The sequence below is a fragment of the Chrysemys picta genome, chromosome 7, assembly GCF_011386835.1.
Source record: "Chrysemys picta bellii isolate R12L10 chromosome 7, ASM1138683v2, whole genome shotgun sequence".
Taxonomy (NCBI): Eukaryota; Metazoa; Chordata; order Testudines; family Emydidae; genus Chrysemys; species Chrysemys picta.
Window position 1 is genome coordinate 4194819 of NC_088797.1, and position 21325 is coordinate 4216143.

A 21325-nucleotide genomic window follows, 5' to 3' on the forward strand; every position below is an offset into this window, starting at 1 on the left:
TCAACACTGTGCACAACAGTGGAGCATTTTTCATGGCCAATTCCTTGTTCGCGCCCATATGTGTATATTTTGAATAGACAAACTGTGCACTTGTTTGGGGGGGCGGGAAATGACCTTGCTTGCCTATTTGATAGGTATCAAATGGTTTGTTTCTTTTGGCCTCTGGAAATGGCATGATAAGCTACTTCTCCACTGAGAACGTGTGCTTCTTCAAATACTTTCAGTGTCTGTATAAAAAAACCCAAATGTTCAACCTGTTTAGCAACTTTATGATTGCTTTTGAATAGAAGAGTGACAGTACACGCATAGACGCTAATTGAATCCCCAAAATGTTTTTTTTTAATTACTAGGTAAACAAGATACACTTCTTAACATACCCTGAAGAAATTTTCATATCAGCAAAAGGAGTACCCAGTGAATGAGCACTGTAATATTTTTTAGGTTACTTCATTCTTATTGCCTAATGTCTTTTAACGGTGGTTGTCTTTTCCACAGAGTGCTTTCCTCTTAATTGCGAAAAGTGTAGCTTTTCTTTCCATATGTGGAAAGGTGATTAGCAGAGCTTGTGTGATTCTGAATGGCCAGAGGGCTCGGGAAAAGCAGAGGAACGGGTCTAAATGATCACGTGTGTGTTTGTTACGCGGACTGGTGTAATTTTTTCAGCATGCTGAGAGAGCGAGGGGGAGAGAAGGTTAGCCATTAGCGAAATCATTATACAAGGAGGACTAGGAATGCCTGCTCTATCTAGCAGAACATCCATTTTACAACCATGGGGCCAGACAGGCCACCTTAGTGAACACACACTCAGCCAAGGAGTCCCGTTCACTTCAGTGGGACTAATTGGGTGTGTAACAACTTGCTACTGTAAGGAAATACCCATAGGAAGTGCTGTGAAAGGGATAGTGTATTTTTATGCCATTGTAGCTAGACAAAGATTCCACAACCTGGGCACACTCTGTTCAGGTACAGTATTGGCCTCTTATGGTCAACACTGCACAAGAAAGACAAGGTGGGGGAGGAATATCTTTTATTGGACCAAGTTCTGTTGGTGAGAGAGACAAGCTTTCGGGTTTACTCAGAGCTGTAAAACGAAGGTGATTTCCCAGACCTGAAGAACTCTGTGTCAGCTCAGAAGCTTGTCTCTCTCACCAACAGAAGTTAGTCCAATAAAAGATAATAATATCTCGGCCAACTTGTCTCTCTAGTATCCTGGGACCAACACCGCTACAACAAGAAAAGAATAACAGGCAGAAATTAGTTTGTGAGGAGAAGGAAAATCATCTTCATGAGAGAGACCCAGGAGAACCAGCCTTATATAGATGTAGTGGGAAATTTTCCTCTTGTTCCAGCAGTACATTCGCTCTTTGTTTTATACGTTGCCAGGTTTACGTCATTCCACAGTTCGTATGTGAAGGCAGCATTCTCTGTGTTACCTCTCTAGCATTTGATATCTTTCTGATTCTGTTTGGAGGAGGTTTCTTAAGAGCGCATGCACTTCCGGCTTCTTATATCGTTCTGCTGTTGAGATGCGGGATGGTATTTTTTTAAGCCTGGAAGACACTGGAAGCAAAATACTCTCAGAAAATGACAATTTTCGCTCTCTCGTGCCCTGTATGAAGGAGGGGAGTGCAGATACTCCTTAGCATACAGTGAAAGGATGAGTGTAATATTATAGCTCCTCACTAGTCACTTGTTAATATTCAGGACATCGGTTTTGCGTCTGTGTTTTCTCGGTCCCTCTGTTTATTTTTTGTTTGTTTTTGATGCTGGAGTCAATTTTCTTGCTCATAAAAGTCAGTGACTGATGCCCTGGCTAGAGCTTGGCAGACTGCAGGCAGTTGCTGTCCAAGCTCCCATACTCTGGTCTGCCAGTTACTTAGTCCTGATTTGCAGCATTTCTGCTCTTTCACAGTCTGAGGATCTTTTTTGAGACGTCGTTGCCAGTTTTGATGGTGACACTGACAAATGTCCACAGAGGAGGGGTGAACCTGGTTTAAAGGGCAGAGCAGTGCAGTACTGGTGCTCTGTTGTCAGTTCCATCAGAAACTAATCTGGACTCTGTTCACTGGACAACATGCAAAAATTGCTCACTGAGAGTGTGAAATAATTTGACTGAATCTAAAACTGCATGTGCAGAGGCAGGGAACAAGCTCTTTCACTGTCTAGGGTGCCAGGCATCTGGTTTTCGACCAGAACTCCCAGTCGAAAAGGGACCCCGGTGACTCCGGTCGGTGGCGCAGGGCAGGCCCGGGGCTAAGGTAGGTTCCCTGCCTGCCCTAGCTCCACACAGCTCCCGGAAGCAGCCACCAGGTCCTTGCAGCCCCTAGGCACATGGGCAGCCAGGGAGGCTCCGTGCGCTGCTCCCCGCCCTGAATGCCAGCTCCGCAGCTCCCATTGGCCGGGAACCACGATCAGTGGGAGCTGCGGGAGGGCAGCGCACAGAGCCCCCCTGGCCACCCGTGCGCCTAGGGGCTGCAGGGACCTGGCGGCCGCTTCCTGGGAGCCACAGTAAGTGCTGCCGGGACCCAAACTCCCTTCCGGAGCCCACACCCCTCCACACCCCAACCCCCTGCCCCAGCCTGGAGCCCCCTCCTGCACCCCAAACCCCTCAGAGCCCGCACCCCCAGCTGGAGCCCCCACCCCTGCCCCAGTCCGGAGCCCCCTCCTGCATCCCAAACCCCTCATCCCCAGCCCCACCTCAGAGCCCGCACCCCCAGTTGGAGCCCCCAGCCCGGAGCCCTTTCACACATCCTGAACCCCTTATTTCTGGCCTCACCTGGAGCCCACACCCCTAGCCCAGAGTCCATACCCCCGCACACCCCTACCCTCTGCCCCAGCCCGGAGCCCCCTCCTGCACACCAAACCCCTCATCCCCAACCCCACCCCAGAGCCCACACCCCCAGCTGGAGCCCGAACCCCCAGTCTGTAGCAGTGCATGGGATTCTTCCGGCCTAAGTGCAGGACTCTGCACTTGTCCTTGTTGAGCCTCATCAGATTTCTTTTGGCCCAATCCTCTAATTTGTCTAGGTTGCTCTGGACCCTATCCCTACCCTCCAGCGTATCTACCTCTCCCCCCAGCTTAGTGTCATCCGTGAACTTGCTGAGGGTGCAGTCCACGCCATCCTCCAGATCATCAGTGAAGATGTTGAACAAAATCGGCCTCTAAGGATATTAGGGAGAAAAAACTTGCCAAAAATGTAATCTTAGAGTGTCAGACACTCCCACCGTTCCCTTTCTGTGGAGATGTTGGTCTCACGGAGTCTGGCTTTCTGCATCTTTGCCCCATGTGTGACAATTATGTGTCTGATCTCTGGTTATTGTGCCCCAGAGAAAAGCAGCCCAAAAAAGCATATGGGGCTCGGGGGAGGAGTCTGTTTCACTGCACACTGATTTTGTTTCAAAGGCAACAGAGTCCTGGGGACTTTGCAGCAGCATGCGGGCTGCCCGGAATTGTGTGGAATTAAAATTAAGAATGTGCTTTGCTTTACTTTAAATCGCTGCTGTAGAATCGCTTCTGTCATTTGGATCTAGTATTTCAGGAAAGCTTGGAGCGATAATTTATGCCATTGCCAAAGCTCAATTGCTAATTCACAGAACGCTGCTTCTAGCTGTCAGGAAAAGTGTCCGGCATAAACCTTGTGTATCAGTCACACTTTCGGTTTCCCTAGCAAATTTACAAGTAGTGTAATGTTCTGCTGACAATTATCGGTCCCGACCCTGCGAACACTGTGGCTAGGACTTCGGACTGGGATTCCTTGGACCCCAGTACATACCCTTGGATTGTTTGGGGCAGGGACTCTCTTATTGTAGAGTCTGCTCTAACTTTCACTAAACGCTATGTTCCCGCTAAGGTACGCACCTGTGTGGCCGCACAGGAGACCACCAAGGGCTGTGCAGGCGTTCACGCTGCACTCAAGGGCAGGGGGGCGAGGTGGGGGTGGTGGTGGAGGAGCTTGGGGCATGCGGCACTGCAGTGACTCCCCCATCCCCGCAGCTGCTGTGGCCTGGGAGAGGCGCCTCTCCCCCAGCCCAGCTGCTGCTGCAGGAGAGAGGGCTGGGGGGAGTCCTCTCTCCCCACTGCAGCCCTGGGCAGCCTGCACCCCAAACTCCTCATCCCCGGGCCCATCCCGTACCCAGCCAGAACCCTCGCCCCAGCCCTGAGCCCCATCTGAACCCCTCAGCCCCGCCACTGATCACCTCCATATTGGTGCACGTAACAAAATTCATTCCACACATGGATGGGAAAAATTAGAGGGAACATTGCCCAAACGGCTGCTCCTCTGGGCACAATCACTGGAACATAGCGTGTCCTGCCCCATTGCACCCACAGGTGACCACAGAATGCCCCCTCTACTGCGGGGGAGGGATAAGTGCCTGCGCTAAGGTAGCTATCAGCCCCATGCTGCAGCCCCATAAAGGAGACTGAAGAGAAGCCAAGGAACTGGCCTAATAACCTGATCTTTATGGAAAGTTCATCTTGTGAGTTTGTAAAACTCATTCTTCAAAAATTATTCATTTATTTTGTATGGGATTTTTTGACAGATCAGTCTGGAGAATAGCCTCATTGAGGACTAGCCATCTGTAAAGTTTCAGCTTTGGAGTTACTATGTCATTAAAAGCCTCCTTGCAGAGGAGAAGGTGTATTTGTATCACCTTTACCGACCTGAAATGGGTGAATGGACTTTCATCAAACTTCCCCTCTCCCTTCCCACAATATTAGCTGAGACTAAGGCCTGGTCTGTGCTAAAAAAAATTAGGTTGACCCAGCTGTATTGCTCCGGGGTGTGAAAAATCCACTCTCCTGAGTGACGCAGTTAAGCCGACCTATCCCCTGGTGTAGACAGCGCTAGGTTGACAGAAGAATTCTTCCATCGCCTAGCTACCGCCTCTCAGGGAGGTGCAATACCTACATCAGCAGGAGAACTCCTCCCCTCAGCATAGGGAGTGTCGACGCTGAAGCACTGCAGTGGTGCAGCTGTCGTGGTTCTAGTGTAGACAAACCCTAAATTTGAAAAGATAAAACTGAAAAGGAGTTTTTTAGAACACTATGAGCATGTGAAAAAGGGATTACAAGGGAAGCCTACCACTAATTTTAATTTCAGTGTTTGCTACCAGGAAGTGCTGTAATAAGCAAATGCTTGATTATGTATGTGTAATACCATGCCTACAGTTACACCCACACGTACACACTGCGTTGTAGTCTGATATATTTGTAATTAGGCAAAGCACTTGGATCATTACCTGATTGTGACATAATGATGTTTTCAATGACCACTATAAACAGCCATCCAGGAAAGAGAAATATGGATTTGTCAATTGCATAAATTACAGCAGCAAACTCTACTATATGATTAATATATTATTACTAATACCTGTATATATTACACTGTACTGAGATGTTACTGCATATTTAGTATATTACTACATATGTGCATTCCGCACATCACACAATGTAATTATGCTATAGAATTAAGCAATTTCATATTCTTCTTAAATGATTCCCTTGGGGAGATATAAAAAACACAATGCAATGGGTTTTCTGTTTGTTTTTTGCATATGAGAGAAGAGAATAAATAAATGAATAAAAAAGAATACCATTTCATATGTATTGTAAATCCAACTCCCGCCTCCCCCAAGCAACCCTGGGATCAATAAATAAAAAAGTCTATCTTTATTAAACTGCTATATGGAAAATGGTATGTGTTCTTAAGGCCTCAATTACCAGGAGACCTCTCCGTGGATTTTCTGTAGAGTTTACTCAAGGGAAAACAGTCCTGAATGCATCAAAACCGTGAACGTTTTGCCTGTTTCATATTCATACTTTCTCCCCTTGTGTGTGACTGATTTATTCTGCTCTGTGCCCCCAGGGTGCGCATTGTCCAAAGAAAAGGCTGCCAAAAAATAAAGGAATTCCCTTTTTGCTTTAAAAAAAAAAAAAAAAAAAAAAAAAGGCAGCGGAGGAGAGGGGAAATGAACTAATTCCTTTAAATGTCACGCAATATGGAGTCTCGTGTATGATTTCACCCTACGGTGTTCCCTAGCAAAGTATGCTTACCATATAAATAACTCTAATACGGTACAAGACACTCTCCCTGAATAAAAAGACCCACTTGAAGAAAACCATGCCATGCTGTGAAATGTGATCTTTTCTGGTTGCATAGTCAATAGCCTATGTGAACTTACTTGTCATATACTTTTATTATTTACAAAGTCCCATAGCTAGTATTGTGCTGCTGTGCAAACATTGACCTGTGGGGATCTTAGGTTCTTTTCGGGACCCGTTTTGCCTTAAAGCATTCTTGGATTTTTTCAGTGACTTCTTAGCACTCTGGTTTGCATCTGTGATGAAACAATGGAAGCATAAATTAGTTTGACAATGTCAGCAAAACAGGCTATAGAGAGTGGGCTTTCTATGCAGAACACAATGTCCAGAATTAGAGAAAAGCATAGGACAAGGCAGAAAGTTACAAGCCATTAAATCCAAATATTTTTCAGCAGGAGAAACAACAATTCCCATAAAGGGGCAGTTAATCAGGGCTATGGTCCAACTCCATACAGGTGTTGAGGAGCGGTTCGTTCAGAGCTGCAGTAAGAGGGATCTTTATGGAAGGGCAAGGCTCTTGTTAAGAGCCCCTGCCAGATGAGAGCAGACCCTTCTCTCGTCACAATAGCTGCTCACTGAGCAAGGCTCATTAAATATTCAGTTCCAGCCTCAAGCAGCTCATTAAGTCAGCAATGAGCAGTGACGCGGATGTTGGAAAACCCTGCCTCAGTTAACATCACCATGCAGAAGCTTCTTGCATCTCTTGATTCTCATCTGCTCAGTGCCTTCTCTATGATGACCAGCTTGTGCTCTCTACTTTGCATTAAATACAGGTAAAAACAGCCAGGTGGATTTAAGTCCTCCTTGCAGGGTTTCTAGCATGGTTTCTGCATTTGACTTGTCGTCTTGGGCCTTTTCAGAGACAGCTTCTGGGGCCCAAGCTAAGCATCGATTGGATTTTCTATAGCAGCATCTGTGATTCCGTGTTAGCTGGAGGTTATGAAGAGGATTTTACGGGTTTAGGGCTTATAGAAATAAAGTTTGTTACTGTTGAAACTGTAACTTTCATAACAGCAGCGGGGTAACACGTAGCCACATATTCTGCGTTAGATACTGCCCACTGTTACGCAGCATTAACTTTTACAGTAGGTGCATATTCCCTTGAAACATCTTGCTTTAGTTTTGATTTGAGAACTGATCCATAGGACTGTGTATGTTTCTTTCTGAATTGTGTATTTAAAATCTAGAATATTTCAAATAGTAAACTTTTGGCGCTTAATTTAATGTGAACTGATACGTAGCAGTAGTATGCTCCTCAGCCGGGGGGGAGGGGGGAGGAGGAGTGTTAGGTATCAGTGAATTAAAGTCATACTGAAAGCACAAATATAACTACATACAGCTTACATGTGTTTTCTCTAACGAGCATTTAAAGCTGTAACATCTGACAGTATGTAACTAGAAATGGAAAGGCAGAACGTGCAAAAGTTCTTCACTGCATTTTTATCTGCTATTTTTCATAGCACTTAACTTATTCTGTTCCTTTAACAGAAAGTGTTTTCAGACGGCTCATTTCTACGTGGAGGACAGCAGCTCGCCTCGAGTGGTCCCTAATGAGAGTATTCCCATTATACCTATCCCAGGTAAGGCAGGCCTACCCTCCTGTTAATTATTGAATGAAGTCATACTTTTTATGGACAGGTTCTAGTTTAATTATGTGGATGCAATAGAGTTGTGTTTGTGACAAGATTACAATTTTCCTTTTAAGTCTTTACAGAGGTTTGCAATGTCCATGCTGTTTCATGAAAATTAACTTGCTTTGCAGTTTGACTCTCACCATGAAAATATTGTGCATTCATCAGACAATTCACTCAAATGGTTTCAACTAAAAGTTCCAGAATAACTTTTTTAAATGTCAAAACCAAAAGTGATGTCTTTTAAAAATAGAAGCACAGGGCATCCAGTCTAGAACTGAATACGGATTCAGGGCCAATTATGGAGTCTGGCGTAAGCAACTCCGTTGGTTTCAGCTCAGGGTGGTAGGATTGCTCTGATTTACACCAGGTGCAGATTTGGCCTTCACTGTTATATGGGAACGGAGAGGGGAATTGCGTATAAGTAAAGCACCAAAAGTATCATTCTCAGCCATTTGTTATAGTTGTAATATTCAAGATACCAAAGGCCAAATTCTTCTCCCAATTACACTGAAGTGGAGCTGAGAGCAGATATTGGCTCCGGGTCATTTTCATGGGATATTTCCAGATATCATCGATCACACAGAATTCTTTACTCCTTCAGTGACAACGACAAGGAAACTTTAAAGTTTCATGATGTTGGAATGGACTTTGCGGTTGCTACCTTGTTTGGTATTATTCAGTCTCATTTACAGAACTAAAATATACAACATGTTATAGTGACATTAGTTTCACAAAGGATTGTCTATTTGTTGTGACATGATGACATACCTTTCCTTTGTTTCCTTCTCGTTTTCTGTCGTGGTTTGGCAGCTCTAGGATTCCGACTGCAGCTATTACATTGATCTTAACTAAAACTTTCAAAGATGCCTGTAGCACACTAGGACAAGAGACACTGGAGAAATACACTCACTGGAAAGGGGAAAGCATCAGAAACCTCTCTAATGGGGATAATAGCATTGTCCTACCTCACAGGCATGCTGCGCGGATAAATATATTAAAGATTGTGGGGCTGAGATAATGGGGGATATACGAGTACCTCAGAACAGTCAGACTGGATCAGACAAATGATCCATCTAGCTCAGTATCCTGTCTTCTGACAGTGGCCAGTGCCAGATGCTTCAGAGGGAATGACCTGTACAGGGCAGTTTGTCGAGTGATCCATTCCCAGTCATCCAGACACAGCTTCTGGCAGTCAGAGGCTTAGGGACACCCAGAGGAAGGGGTTGTATCCCTGACCATCTTGGCTAATAACCATTGATAGACCTATCCACCAGGAACTTACCTAATTCTTTTTTTAACCCCATTATAGTTTTGGCCTTCACAACATCCCCTGGCAATGAGTTCCACGGGTTGATGGTACCTAGTGTGAAGAACTACTTCCTTATGTTTGTTTTAAACTGTCTGTTCATTTCATTGGATGACCCCTGGTTTTTGTGTTACATGACGGAGTAAATAACATTTTCTTACTCACTTTCTCTACCCCGTTCATGATTTTATAGACCTCTATCATATCCTCCCCCCCTTAGTTGTCACTTTTCTAAGCTGAACAATCCCAGTCTTTATAATCTCTCCTCGTACTGACGCTGTTCCGTGTTCCTAATCCTTTTTGCTGCCCTTCTCTGTACCTTTTCCAATTCTAAGTACCTGAGAGAGTGGAATTTTCTCTAATATTGTCTTGGGCTAATATTTAATAACGCTGGTCGAGGAAACATTTGAAGATAAGACCTTGTTGAAATTCTCCCATGTTCTTTAGGGATCCCCTGGCTAAAGAACCAGAATCCTGACAAGCTCCAAACACAGAGACATTTGCATATAGGCCCAGGGACAGTCCAGATTCTAAATCCCCAGTTGAAGAGAAAGAGACACATTCCTCTCATTCAGTACTTGTTCTCTGCTAGGAAAAGCCCTGGGATTGTTCGCTTCTGCTGGCTAGTTCTGTTCTGCAGTGTTTCTAGCCTGTCTCCTCTTTCACTGGCTTTGCGCAGCAGAGTCCCTGAGACTGGCTGGGCAGCCAAGCTGATGTGGAGGAGATGGAAATCTGGAGCCGCACAAGGGGAGAGTTGAATAAGGCTGTGAGGGGATATGTGGCGATGGGGAAGCTGGGTGCAGGCAGGAGATGGGGAGCTAGGGGCAGGCAGGAGGACAAGAAGGGCTTGGCCCTGCTCTCTTGGCTCCTTGGTGCACCAGGCAGCATCACTGTGGGGTGTGAGGATTGGTGGGTGTGAAAGGCACAGAGAGCGAGCTGGGATATGGAGGGCCAGTGGGGCTTTGCAGGGGCACCAGGTGATCAGCATAATTTTGGGATGATGGTTGGGCTGAGCAGGGAGGGGTCGGAATCTGGGAGGATTGAGAGTTGGGTGCAGGGTACTGAGGAAAAGGAGGCCCAGCACGTATAGTTAGATATTGCTCAAACTTGAACAGTGGGGTCTTGGCTCATGACTAGTGCTCCTCGGCACAATGGTAATACAACTAATAATACTAGTTAATGCCGCCATCTCGGTATATGGACTGTGCCCTCATTAGACCACTTGGGACCGGCTTCATCATCACTGAGCGGCATGGAAGGCTGACATCCTGACGCACCAAAAACCAACCTCTTCCTTCCCCAGCTGGGACAGCCCTTTTAAAAAAAAATGCAATTCTGAAAAGACCCTCGAGCTCCGTTAAAGCCACCGGGGCCTCAAAGAGGGGAGATGCCTCAACCCTTGATTTGTGGTTGATTTTTCTCCCAATGTCCGTCCCGATCTGCCAATGCTTTTCTTCATCAAATACATTCATATAAAGAGAGCTTGCTACTTTGGTGAAGAATGGTATCTCTGCTGATGTGGGGGGGAGATCTCAGTGAATATATTCAACCCACAGATGTACTAGGTATAATAATATTAATAACTTGCGCTTTATGTAGTGGCTTCCACCTGAGGATCTTAAAGCACTCTATGCACATGAGTTAATTAATCCTCGCAACACCTCGCTGAAGAAGAGGGCAGTAAGCCTATTTTACAGATGGGTAAACTGAGGCACGTAGTGGTTATACTTAGGCGTATGAAGATGCAGATAGGTGCCTAAATAATTGAAAATCTGGCCACAAGTGATCTGTCTAACACAGGGGTTCTCAAACTGGGGATCGGGACCTCAGAGGGTCACAAGGTTATTACATGGGGGGTCACGAGCTGTCAGCCTACACCCCAAACCCCGCTTTGCCTCCAGCATTTCTAATGGTGTTAAATATATAAAAAAGGGTTTTTAATTTATAAGGGGGGTCGCACTCAGAGGCTTGCGATGTGAAAGGGGTGACCAGTACGAATGTTTGAGAACTACTGGTCTAATGTGGCATAGCAAGTCAATGGGTGAGCTGCGAGTAGAGTTCAGGAATGCTAAACCCTGTGCACTAAACACTAGACTCTGTTTCCTCCAGCAGGAAAATAGATATGTCACATGACAATGGCTACTTAGTCCATTTGGATGGTCCAGACCTCATCTAAACACTTCCACGGGAATAGAAAAGACCTGCTCCTGCCTCCCCGAATCTGCCTGCTAACAGGGGCCATTTCTCATCTGATATCAATTACAGCTCCCATAAAGCCATCCCATTGAAATGGTTTAAAAAGATTGAACAGCAAAATCCTCCTTTGATTCACCTGTAATTCTGAGGAAAAGATGCTGCTTTTGAACTTTTTCTGCTGGAAACTGCCAGAGAGCGTGAGAAAATCTTACTTGCCATATTGATCCTGGAAGTAAAATATAAGTGGCATTTTCACAAAAGCGAGTTCTTCAAAGTAATCTTATTAGCTTGTGATACCCAAGGCAATACCTTTTAAAGATATTTAACTCTATCCCCATGGAGCTATGCATCTATTTCCTTGGATTTAGTGGACCAAATTCCACTCTCAATTGCACATACAGAGCTCAGTTGAAGGCAGTTTAGCTCAGTGTGTCTGAAAATGTGTAACGGCTTTGCCAAGACCGACTGATTCCTCTGCTCTCAGAACTCTAAAAACACTGGCAACCTCTTAATATACTATCAATAGCTTCTACCATAAAAATGGAGCTTTGCAGGTCCACAAGCAGAAAAATCATCCAACAGACGAGTGAGTTTACCCATTTTCTGCCTCACTTCCCTCTGCCGAAATTTACTTAATTATTGAGCATGAAACCACCTAACCCATAGGCATGCTCTCTTATCTATGCAAATTTTGCCCTGAAACATAAAGCCCTTTTCATAATTCATAATTATCTGTACTGCTTGATCTCGAGAAACATAGGACAAAGGAGAGATCATTAACTGTCTCATCCTCTGGCTATTACAAGTGATGTATAAATCTAAACTCAGCATGAGTCTGATTTAGGATCATGCCCCCAGGGGTGTAATGTACCTATAATTGAATGGCAGATTTCTTAAACACACCTGCCACCCTGATCTTTTTTTTTTTCAACTTCTCTGTCATCATTTCCTCAATCAGTGAATTTTGGATCATGTCATCTTTCCATGGATCTCTTTGTTATAAACATCTAGTCATGGCAAGACCTCATGGTAAATGTTTCCTGTTTCCATTCCTTTTCCCGTTTTCCAAGTTTGTCGGCATCTGCTGCAAGTTGCTGATGGCATTTCTGTGCTGGTCTTCTTTTGGTATGGCCCAACAACTAACAGGAACAGTTAATCCTCTAAAGACAAGTTTTGCCTAGAATTCGTAGTCATGATTGCAAACCATGCAAAACCTGCTCTGGAATAACACTTCTGTAGTCAGAAGGCATGCCCCCAGCCAGTGCCCATTTTACTCTTGTCACAAGATCTGAGCCAGTAAAGCAAAGCAAAGGTATCATTGGTGTAACAGTGGAGCTATATGGTAGGCACTTCTTCCATTTCTACCACATACTTTTCCTCCTTGATCAAGCATTTCATAGCTTTTTCTCCCCCTGTGTAGTGAGCTGTTCTTCTGGGGCTTCTATTGACTTCAGTGATCTCCTGATGAGGCCCCAGGAGTTAAGAATTTCTATCCTGGAAATGGGAATTTTGTCATTGGCCTCAGTAGCCCCTAGGATCAAGCCTTTCGTTTCTCAGATCAGTACAGAAACACCTGATAGATTAGTAGAATGCATGCTTGGCTCTATGGCCAAATTTAAGAGACTATAAGTACCCATAGTCCAAATTACCATAATGACTGGCTCACTGAGGCTGTTAGTTAACCTAAATGTATTAAGCCAGATGTTCTTCAAAGTTTCTGGTCTGAGTAGAAATGTCTCAGTTGTGATGCCAGTCACTTTGTATCCCAAGTTGAATTTAGGGTTTAAGAATTCCAGTTTAAGAAATCCATTAGTGGTAACATCCATGTTCTCAGGCCTCAGACTATATTGATATTAGATGTTTTCTGGTTAATTCTTTGCTTTTGATTGCATCAGATGGTATGGATGATAGAGTTCCTGAATAACATAATCAATTCTTAAGTCATTAGTAGATATGGTTGTGATGTAAACATGCTGCTTCTACAAGTATTTATCAGTGTGAACCCCGCAGGAGGTGCACATTGCCTCAGGTACATGAGACCAGAGACTTCTTGAGTAGCAGGGTCCGTCAGGGCTGTGCATGTGCCACGTGCCTCCTCGTTTCTCCCTGTGTGAGGGCAGAGCGGTAATCTTCCCACCCGTGACAGGGAGATGGAATCTGGCGAGTGTCGAACCTGCTTATTGTGAGCGTCAGCTAAACCTTCTGAATTTCTTCATAACTCCTTCATCTGACCTTCATCTGCAATTGCTGTGACCATGTCAACCCATTTTGACTGGTGGCTAGAACTCTCACCCCATACAAACTCTCTCTGTACCAAGGCTCCCTAACATGGTGGCTTCAAACCCTGCCCATCCTCTGATAACTGATCCCCTTAAAAGATGGACATAGCAGGTGCCTCTTCTGTTCAGGGGAACTGCACATTCCTAGCAGATGCTTGGAGAGCCTATCATTTTCTGCTGTGTAAGTCACAAGATGTAAGGCTTAAATTACACCTTCTGGAACAACCTGTGAAGGTGCCATCAGCCTATGAGGAGACAAGGTCCAAGATCCTGCTAGTGGACAAGCCAGTGTCATCCAGCAAAGTTTGGCACCAACAGAGATTGTGCTGAGCATAGAATCAGAGACATAATACAGGAAAGTCAGCAGGTGGCCAAGGGAGCACTGCAGTGGTTGCCTCCGACACCAGGGCAAGAGCTGTGGCCCCACAGTGACAATCCACAGAACATTATGGCACCAAACATCGGGTACAGGCCACAATTGAGGATCTATTGGTCTAGGGCATGGAGCTCTTCAGCAAGCATACAGAGAGTGCTCAGCACATGTTTAAAGATCCTAAAGCCACCTGACCACAAACCATCCTGGCCCTAGTCCCAGTCAAGGCTGTGGATTCCATCCTCCCAGCGCAGGCATCCTGACTACCAGGCCAAGAAAAGACTGAGGTATGGCAGAAGATGCCAGCCTGCCTCCTACTTCACAGCGCACACTGCTCCCACGGTCCACCAGCAAATTTGACGGTATGATTGTGAGATGCATCAGATCCAGTCAAGTTTGCACTACGTTCAAAAGCCACCTTGCCTCATTCCACCTGCAAACACAAGGACGTGATTTCAGGTCATCCTGGTGCTGAAATCCTTCAGATTAGCCTGCACAGGGTTCCTATCTCTGCGGAACTCCGTGGTGCAAATGCTGATAGACAACACATCAGTGATGCATTATATAACAAACTGAGAGGCACCTGCTCATCACCTCCTTCCGAGGAGGCCATCTGGTTCTAGAAGTGGTAACATCAACATGGGATAACCCCACTGGCTCTACATCTCCCTGGGCTCAGCAATGACCTAGCAGGCACATAGTGACCAACCCCAAGTGGTCACCGAAGGAGCGTATCATAGACTTCCTATTCCATCTATGGGAACTCCATGATAGACCTTTTTTATCAGAAAGGACAATAGCAAATGCATGAACTTTTGTTCCAGAGGAGGTGTGAGTCTGGGCTTGTTGCCAGATGACTTTCTTCCCTGGTGGTCTCAAGGACTCCTGTATGCCTTCTGTAGAGGTCCAGACTCACTCCTGCTGCGCTTCCTACTGGTCGTCCAGGGAATTAGCTCACCAGCCTCTGGAGCGCCCTCTGCAGGCCGGTGATCCGCCTTGTCCTCTGCTGGCACCCGTGTCCCTTCCAGGACCCTGTGCCCCTATTATCTGGTGTGCTGCCCCCTGGCAGTACCCCACAGATTTGGGTCTCCCCTTCCTGGGGAACCCCCACCCACTATCCCCACCTTGCCTCAGCACTAGGCCACTGCCAGTCACTAACTAGCCCCCGCTCCCTGGGGCAGACTGCAGTATAGGCCACTCATCATCGGCGAGGTTGGGTTTGGACCTGCTGCCTTGGCCTAGCCCTGGGCTGCCCTCTGCAACCCCCAGTACCCCTTGGCGTTCTGCTAGGCCGCAGCCTGGGGCTTTCCAGGCTGGAGCTCCCCAGCTCCTCAGCCTGTCCCCAGCCCTGCTCCACTCAGGTACTCTGTCTCTAGTTCGCTGCAGCCAGGCCCTTCTCTCTCTGAAGGCAGAGAGAGACTCTGGCCTGAGCTCCTGGCTCCCTGCCTTTATAGGGCCTGCTGAGGCTGTTTGGGACGTGGCCCCAGCTGCAGCCACTTCCCCCAGTCAGCTCAGCCTTCACGCTGCGTGCTCCCTGGGCTATCTCAGGCCCTTCCAGGCAGGAGCAGGTGTCCACCCTGCTACACCTTCCCACTAATTTCTTTGATCCCCAGGATTGTGTCCAAGATCAGGAGGGCTTAGAGTACAGTCATCCTGATAGCCTCTTAGCGGCTGAGATATTTTTGGCTGTCATACATGCTACAGATGTCCATGAGACCTACAGGCCTGCCCAGATACAATAACTCAGAACCAATGTTAGATCTTGCACCCAGGCCTGCAGTTGTTATACATGCTGGTTTGGATGTTGGCTGATTGAGCGGCACTGAAAAAGACTGCTCCTTTCATGCCCAAAACATTCTCATACCAAGCAGGAATCTGTCCACCAGGAACATTTTCTCCTCAATGGAAATTATTTTCCATATGGGCAGTCCAAAACAATCTGGACCCAGTAGAGGCACCCATTCCAAAGATGCTCTAGGAACGGGCGGCACTGTCATTCAGAAGTCAACTAGGCGGCAATATTGATGTGTCACGTTCTGGTGTGGCTGGATTTGATCTTTTCACACTCAACAGTGAAATTTCTTATAGGCCTCCTTCATACTTAACTTACAGTTATAGACCCAGTTCCCTCATGGGACCTCAATGCCGTCTTCCTGAAGCTCTTGGAGTTTCCCTTTGAACTACTATCAGAATGCTCCATGTACCATCTTGCTATTAAATGCTCTTTCTGATGGCCATCACCTGGCTCACAGAGTCAGCAAAGTCTCTGTGTCTCCTTAAAAGCTCGTATGGCTTAACCTCCTTTCGCAGTCTTTCATAGGGACACGGTGCTGCTCAGACCACGCCCCAAGTTCAACCCTGAAGTGGTCTTGGACTTTCACCTAAAATAATCCGTTACCTTGACAGTCTTCTTCCCAAGGCCACACTCGACACTGAGAGAGAAGGAACTCACCCCCCAGGACATATCCCGAGCTCTACACTATTACCAGAGTAGGACCAAGCCACTTTGCTTTCTCTCTGGCCATTTCTGACTTCTCCAAAGGTTATGCCATCTTGTCACAGAACTTCCCAGTGCATCCCACACTGCATTTCCATCTGCTGTCATCTCTGGCGGGCCTTTTCCTTTGAACATCAAGGCATACTCTCCCAGAGCACAGGCTGCATCTATCACCAGCTTCAGAAGCATGCCTATCTCTGAGTTGTGTCAAGCTGCAATGTGGAGTAACACACTGACTTTTGTGAAACATTATACTTGTGACGTGGCTGCCAGGCCAAGGCACCAAGTTCACAAGAGCGGTACTGCAATCACAGTTCAGCTGATACAGCTGAAACTCCTCCCTCTCCTCATCCAGGGAGGACACTGTTTGCCAGTCACCTACAGCAGGATTCACGTTGGCACATGCTTGCAGAGAAAGCACGGTTACTTACCTTCAGGAACTGGTTCTTGGAGGTATGGTAGTCAGTGTAGATCCTACGACCTAAGTTCGCTCTAAGCTGCGCAGCTGTGCAGCTGTCTATTAAGCACGGCGCAGACACTCAGGGTTGTGGTGGAGAGATGTGCCCCTCCCCCAGCCCCAAACCAGCCCCAGCCCAGAGCTGCTGCAGCCGGGGGAGAGTCGCCTATCCTGCAGCTCTAACTCCGGAGCTGCTGCAGCGGGGAGAGGCGCTTCTCCCCCTCCCCCAGCCCAGGTGTTGCTGGGGGAGTCCTCTCTCCCCGCTGTAGCCCCAGAGCAGCCTGCACCCCAAACTCTCATCCCTAGCCCCACCCCAGAGCCTGCACCGCCAGCCGGAGCCCTCACCCCCCCACACACACCCCAACTTTCTGCCTCAGCTTTGAGCCCCTCATCTCTGGTCCCACCCCCCAGCCCCCACCCCCAGCCCAAACCCCCAGCCCTGAGCCCCTCATTCCCGCCCCCACCCCAGAGCCTGCACCGCCAACCAGAATCCTCACCCCCCGAACACCAACCCTCTGCCCCAGCCCTGAGCCCTCTCCCACACTACAAACCCCTCGGCCCACCCCGCCACATGAATTTTGTTATGTGCACCAATATGGAGGTGTTATGTCACACATCACCTCCATATTGGTGCACATAACAAAATTCATTCCTCACATGGGTGGGAAAAATTAGAGGGAACACTGCCTACAACCCACCCTACAAGCAAAAAAGTACAACACTGAAACTTGCAAAAAAAATCCTCCTTCTTGATTTCCGTCCCTGGAAAATATTTCAGGTAGAAATGAAAATGCAAATTTATTCTAGTAACGAACAAAGTTCTGCATTTAAAAATACTTCGGTAGTGCGTTCTGACACCATGACTCATGTAGAGTAATACCTTGCTAAACAAACAGTCCAACTGAAATCAATGGGATCACTCTTGAAGTAAAGTGCCACTCAATATAAGTACGGGGATAAGAATTTGGCCCTGAATGTTTTAATATTCCTTCCTCCTTATACATGCTGTAGCCACGATGAAAGAAAACTGCTTCACCTTTCTGTGATGTGTCTAAAAAGGGTAGTCACCTTGTGGCATATCCTGCATTCCCTGCACATCCAAACTCCCACGGCAGGCAATGGGAATTCTGGTTGTGCAAGAAATGTACCATCAAGTCCTTGGTGAGCATGTCTAACATTTCTATTATGTTCAAATAAGAATAATCCATGTGCAACACAACTAGTAATAAACCGAAATGCTTTAAACAAATCCAACAATGATTGTAGGCTGGGAAGAAAAATTCAGTACTTGCTTTCAAATATTAAGTCCCCAATACAGCATACACTTATGCATATGCTTAATTTTAAATGCATGAGTAGTCCAATTTCAATGTTTGTACAGTGCCTAGCACTATGGGGTCATAGTCATAGATGCTACAATAATACACATAATAAATAATAAGAAGATCTGTCCCAGGCTTATAAAGTTAATAAAATAATGTGTATGCTAATAGAAAGCTTACATGATTTCATTCTGTTGAGCTGAAGTTAGTGCCGTGGATTTGGTTGCTCCTTTCTGCTTCAAAGGGAAAAGATCATTTGGATTGCTGTTTCATTTATAATTAATGATGACCTAATCTAAGATTTTACATGCAGTTTTAAAATTCAGATTTCATTATGACATGTATAATTTTTGTAATGAACGTTGTCCTTCATGTTTGTGATTGGCATATGGTTAATAGTGCTATATTAGATTAAATCTTTAAATAAGTGAGATTAATGTAACTGCAGAACTGCATGTCTTATTTTACATATTCTGCTTTTCTTTTTAGGCTTTTATTATGCATTACTGCTGTATCAGAAATCTGCCCTAGTGTTCATTTGATTTCATTATAAAATGTAGATAATAATAGTTTCGCTGAAAAGTATTTTGTGCAATATTTCCAATATGCTGAAACATCAAGACCCTGAGTGTGAATATTTTCATATTAAATCTTTTTTCACCTTTTTCATTTTGAAAGACATTGTTTAAAAACCAATAATAATTAGTTCATTCTTACAATTTGAATAACATGAAAGTTAAAAAGGAATTGTTCCCCATGATACGAGGCTCTCTACAATTATAATTTATCTTAATAATTCTAAGGTCACTGACTTCAGCAGGGAGCCAACATTTAAAGGGTTTTCAGCCTGTAGTTCAAACTCTGGGGATGACACCAGCTGTGTTGCCCTACTTTATTATTTATGCAGATATGATCTGTCTAGAAAATGTCCACTGACAGTTCAGAAATATTATAGCCACTTCTGCGACTTTATTTTACCCTAAACAAGTTGCCTAATCTTTCCGGCTCTTTTTGTATTGCAAGAAAATATGATCTATCAGACAAATGCAGAATTCTGAAGGATACACTAACATTTCTATTGCCTCCTTATTTTAAATGCTTTAACAAGTCAAGTCATTCTATCGCTCAACTAAATATACTGCATCCACATATACATATACTACAACTAGACTTAAACATAACACTAAAGGTTTAGAGAATATTCAGGGCCAGGTTGCACAAATACTCAAAACTCAGACAGTGCTAGCACTAAGATTGCACATGAAATGTCAGCTCCCCCGTGTGTATGCTTTACAATACAGTTATCAGTTACAGGACCAGCACTGTTCCAAATATATTTTTTCACAGTCTTAGATGCAAATTCTTCCATTCTTATACTCCTATTGTTAAAATGGTGAAAGATATCTTTGTAGACTTAGACCTTTTTATATAAGCTCTTGTCTGTCTAAGGGGTGAAATCTTGACTTTATGGAAGTCAGTGGGGCCAGGATTTGACCCAAAGTGTATATTTAACAATATATCAGCACCTACATACTGATCTTTTCTACCAGCAGCATTTCCTATGTTAGATGCAGTTCAGACAGTGCAGCAGTTAACTGTGAAGCTATCTCAACAGCAAGCTACACAGATAATTCAGCTGTGGGGTGTATATATAAAAGCAAGTTTTCATTATTGCTCTGTGTCATCACTTAATATGTAATATATTATGTAAATGTAGTTTCCCCCCTTTCCTATAAATGACTTTTAGGGACTCAGTTTTCTGACATACACAGTGATACAAGATGCTACACATATGTTAGATGCAAGACTAGGTATATCTTGCATTATCAGGAGTTCTTCTGCACATCTCTTTTTGAAATTAAACATTGTGAAGCCCCCAGAGCATTTAACTAAAACCCAGGACATAGTAAAACTATTGCTGGAATCACACCCAATGTTAGCATCATGGCCCTTCCAAAAAAAAAAAAAAAAAAAAAGAGAAGAAGAAGAAACAAAAATAAAGTATATAAGGCCCTCTCAGAGGAGATAGCATTGGGGACCAACTTTGTGATCAAGCAACGTAGTGTAGGTTAAATAACAGCAGTGATTTTTTGGAATAGGGGGCGCTGATTTATTCGATAAAGGTTTTTTTAACTTGTTTTTTTCACAAACACACAACAATATACCAGTGTACAGAAGTTGCTGGTTGGAGAGAGTCTACACAGAGAAACCTTGCAGTGTAAGAGAGAGCAGCAACATGTAAAGTTTCAGGTTGTCCTGAGGTATTTTTCATTATTTAGGGAAAACACAATGGAAAGTGAAACTGAAAAAAGGAAGCACTTGAAAACAGGAGTGGGGCTGGGGTCAGGGCCAGCTCCAGGCACCAGCCCACCAAGCATGTGCTTGGGGCGGCGCCTAGAGGGGGGCGGCGCGGCGGGGCCCCGGCCGGGCTCGCCGCCCTCCCCCCGGCGCTCTGGCCAGTCGGGGAGAGTGGAGAGCCGCGGCGGGCTCACCGCCCTCCCCCCGGCGCTCTGGCTGGTCGTGGATTGCGGGCCCGCGACCAGGCTCTCCGCCCTCCTCCCGGCGCTCTGGCCGCTGGGGGCTCTCCGCCCTCCCCCCGGCGCTCCGGCCGGTCGGGGATTGCGGGCCCGCGGCCGGGCTTGGCGCCCTCCCTTGCCGCAAAGCCGGCCCTGGCTGGGGTGCTCCCTCTCATGAACAGTTCCTGATTTGGGTGCTGGACTTCTGGTTGAGACCATGAGAAGCACCAGAACTCCAACGAGAATCCAAACTAGAAATGAGGAGTGTCAGGCAGCACTTTGGTTTTGACCTTCTGGATTTACTCATGACCCAAAATGTCTATTCCAATCCAATACCATTAAACCATCTGTTGAGGTCTCCGGTTACAAATGAATCAGAGATCTTATTCTGTGGAGAAGCTGCCTTGATACAATATCCCCTTTTTTTTTAATTGACCCTGATTACTTTAGAGTAAGTATCAGAGCAGGTTTATTAGGCAGGACATAGATGAAATATTCCTTCCTAATCACATTGCTAATTATACTGCCTTTTAAATATGAACCTGTACCAGCATTATAGTGTTAAAATATACGGGGCATATTGATTCCTGAAGGAATGTACTGCATGTTCGTTGTCTCTTGCCCTTTCTTAGGTGAAAAATG

The 21325-nt window shown here is 45.6% G+C and overlaps 1 protein-coding gene across 8 annotated transcripts in view; it reads left to right on the plus strand.

The window, feature by feature from the left end:
- PTPRG (protein tyrosine phosphatase receptor type G) overlaps positions 1–21325 on the plus strand; it is a 579897-nt gene that overhangs the window by 519421 nt on the left and 39151 nt on the right. For all 8 annotated transcript variants that reach the window (XM_065550638.1, XM_065550639.1, XM_065550634.1 and 5 more), the window contains one exon: positions 7592–7683. In XM_065550638.1, the coding sequence (XP_065406710.1) occupies positions 7592–7683 (92 nt within the window). The remainder of the gene's footprint in view (positions 1–7591; positions 7684–21325) is intronic.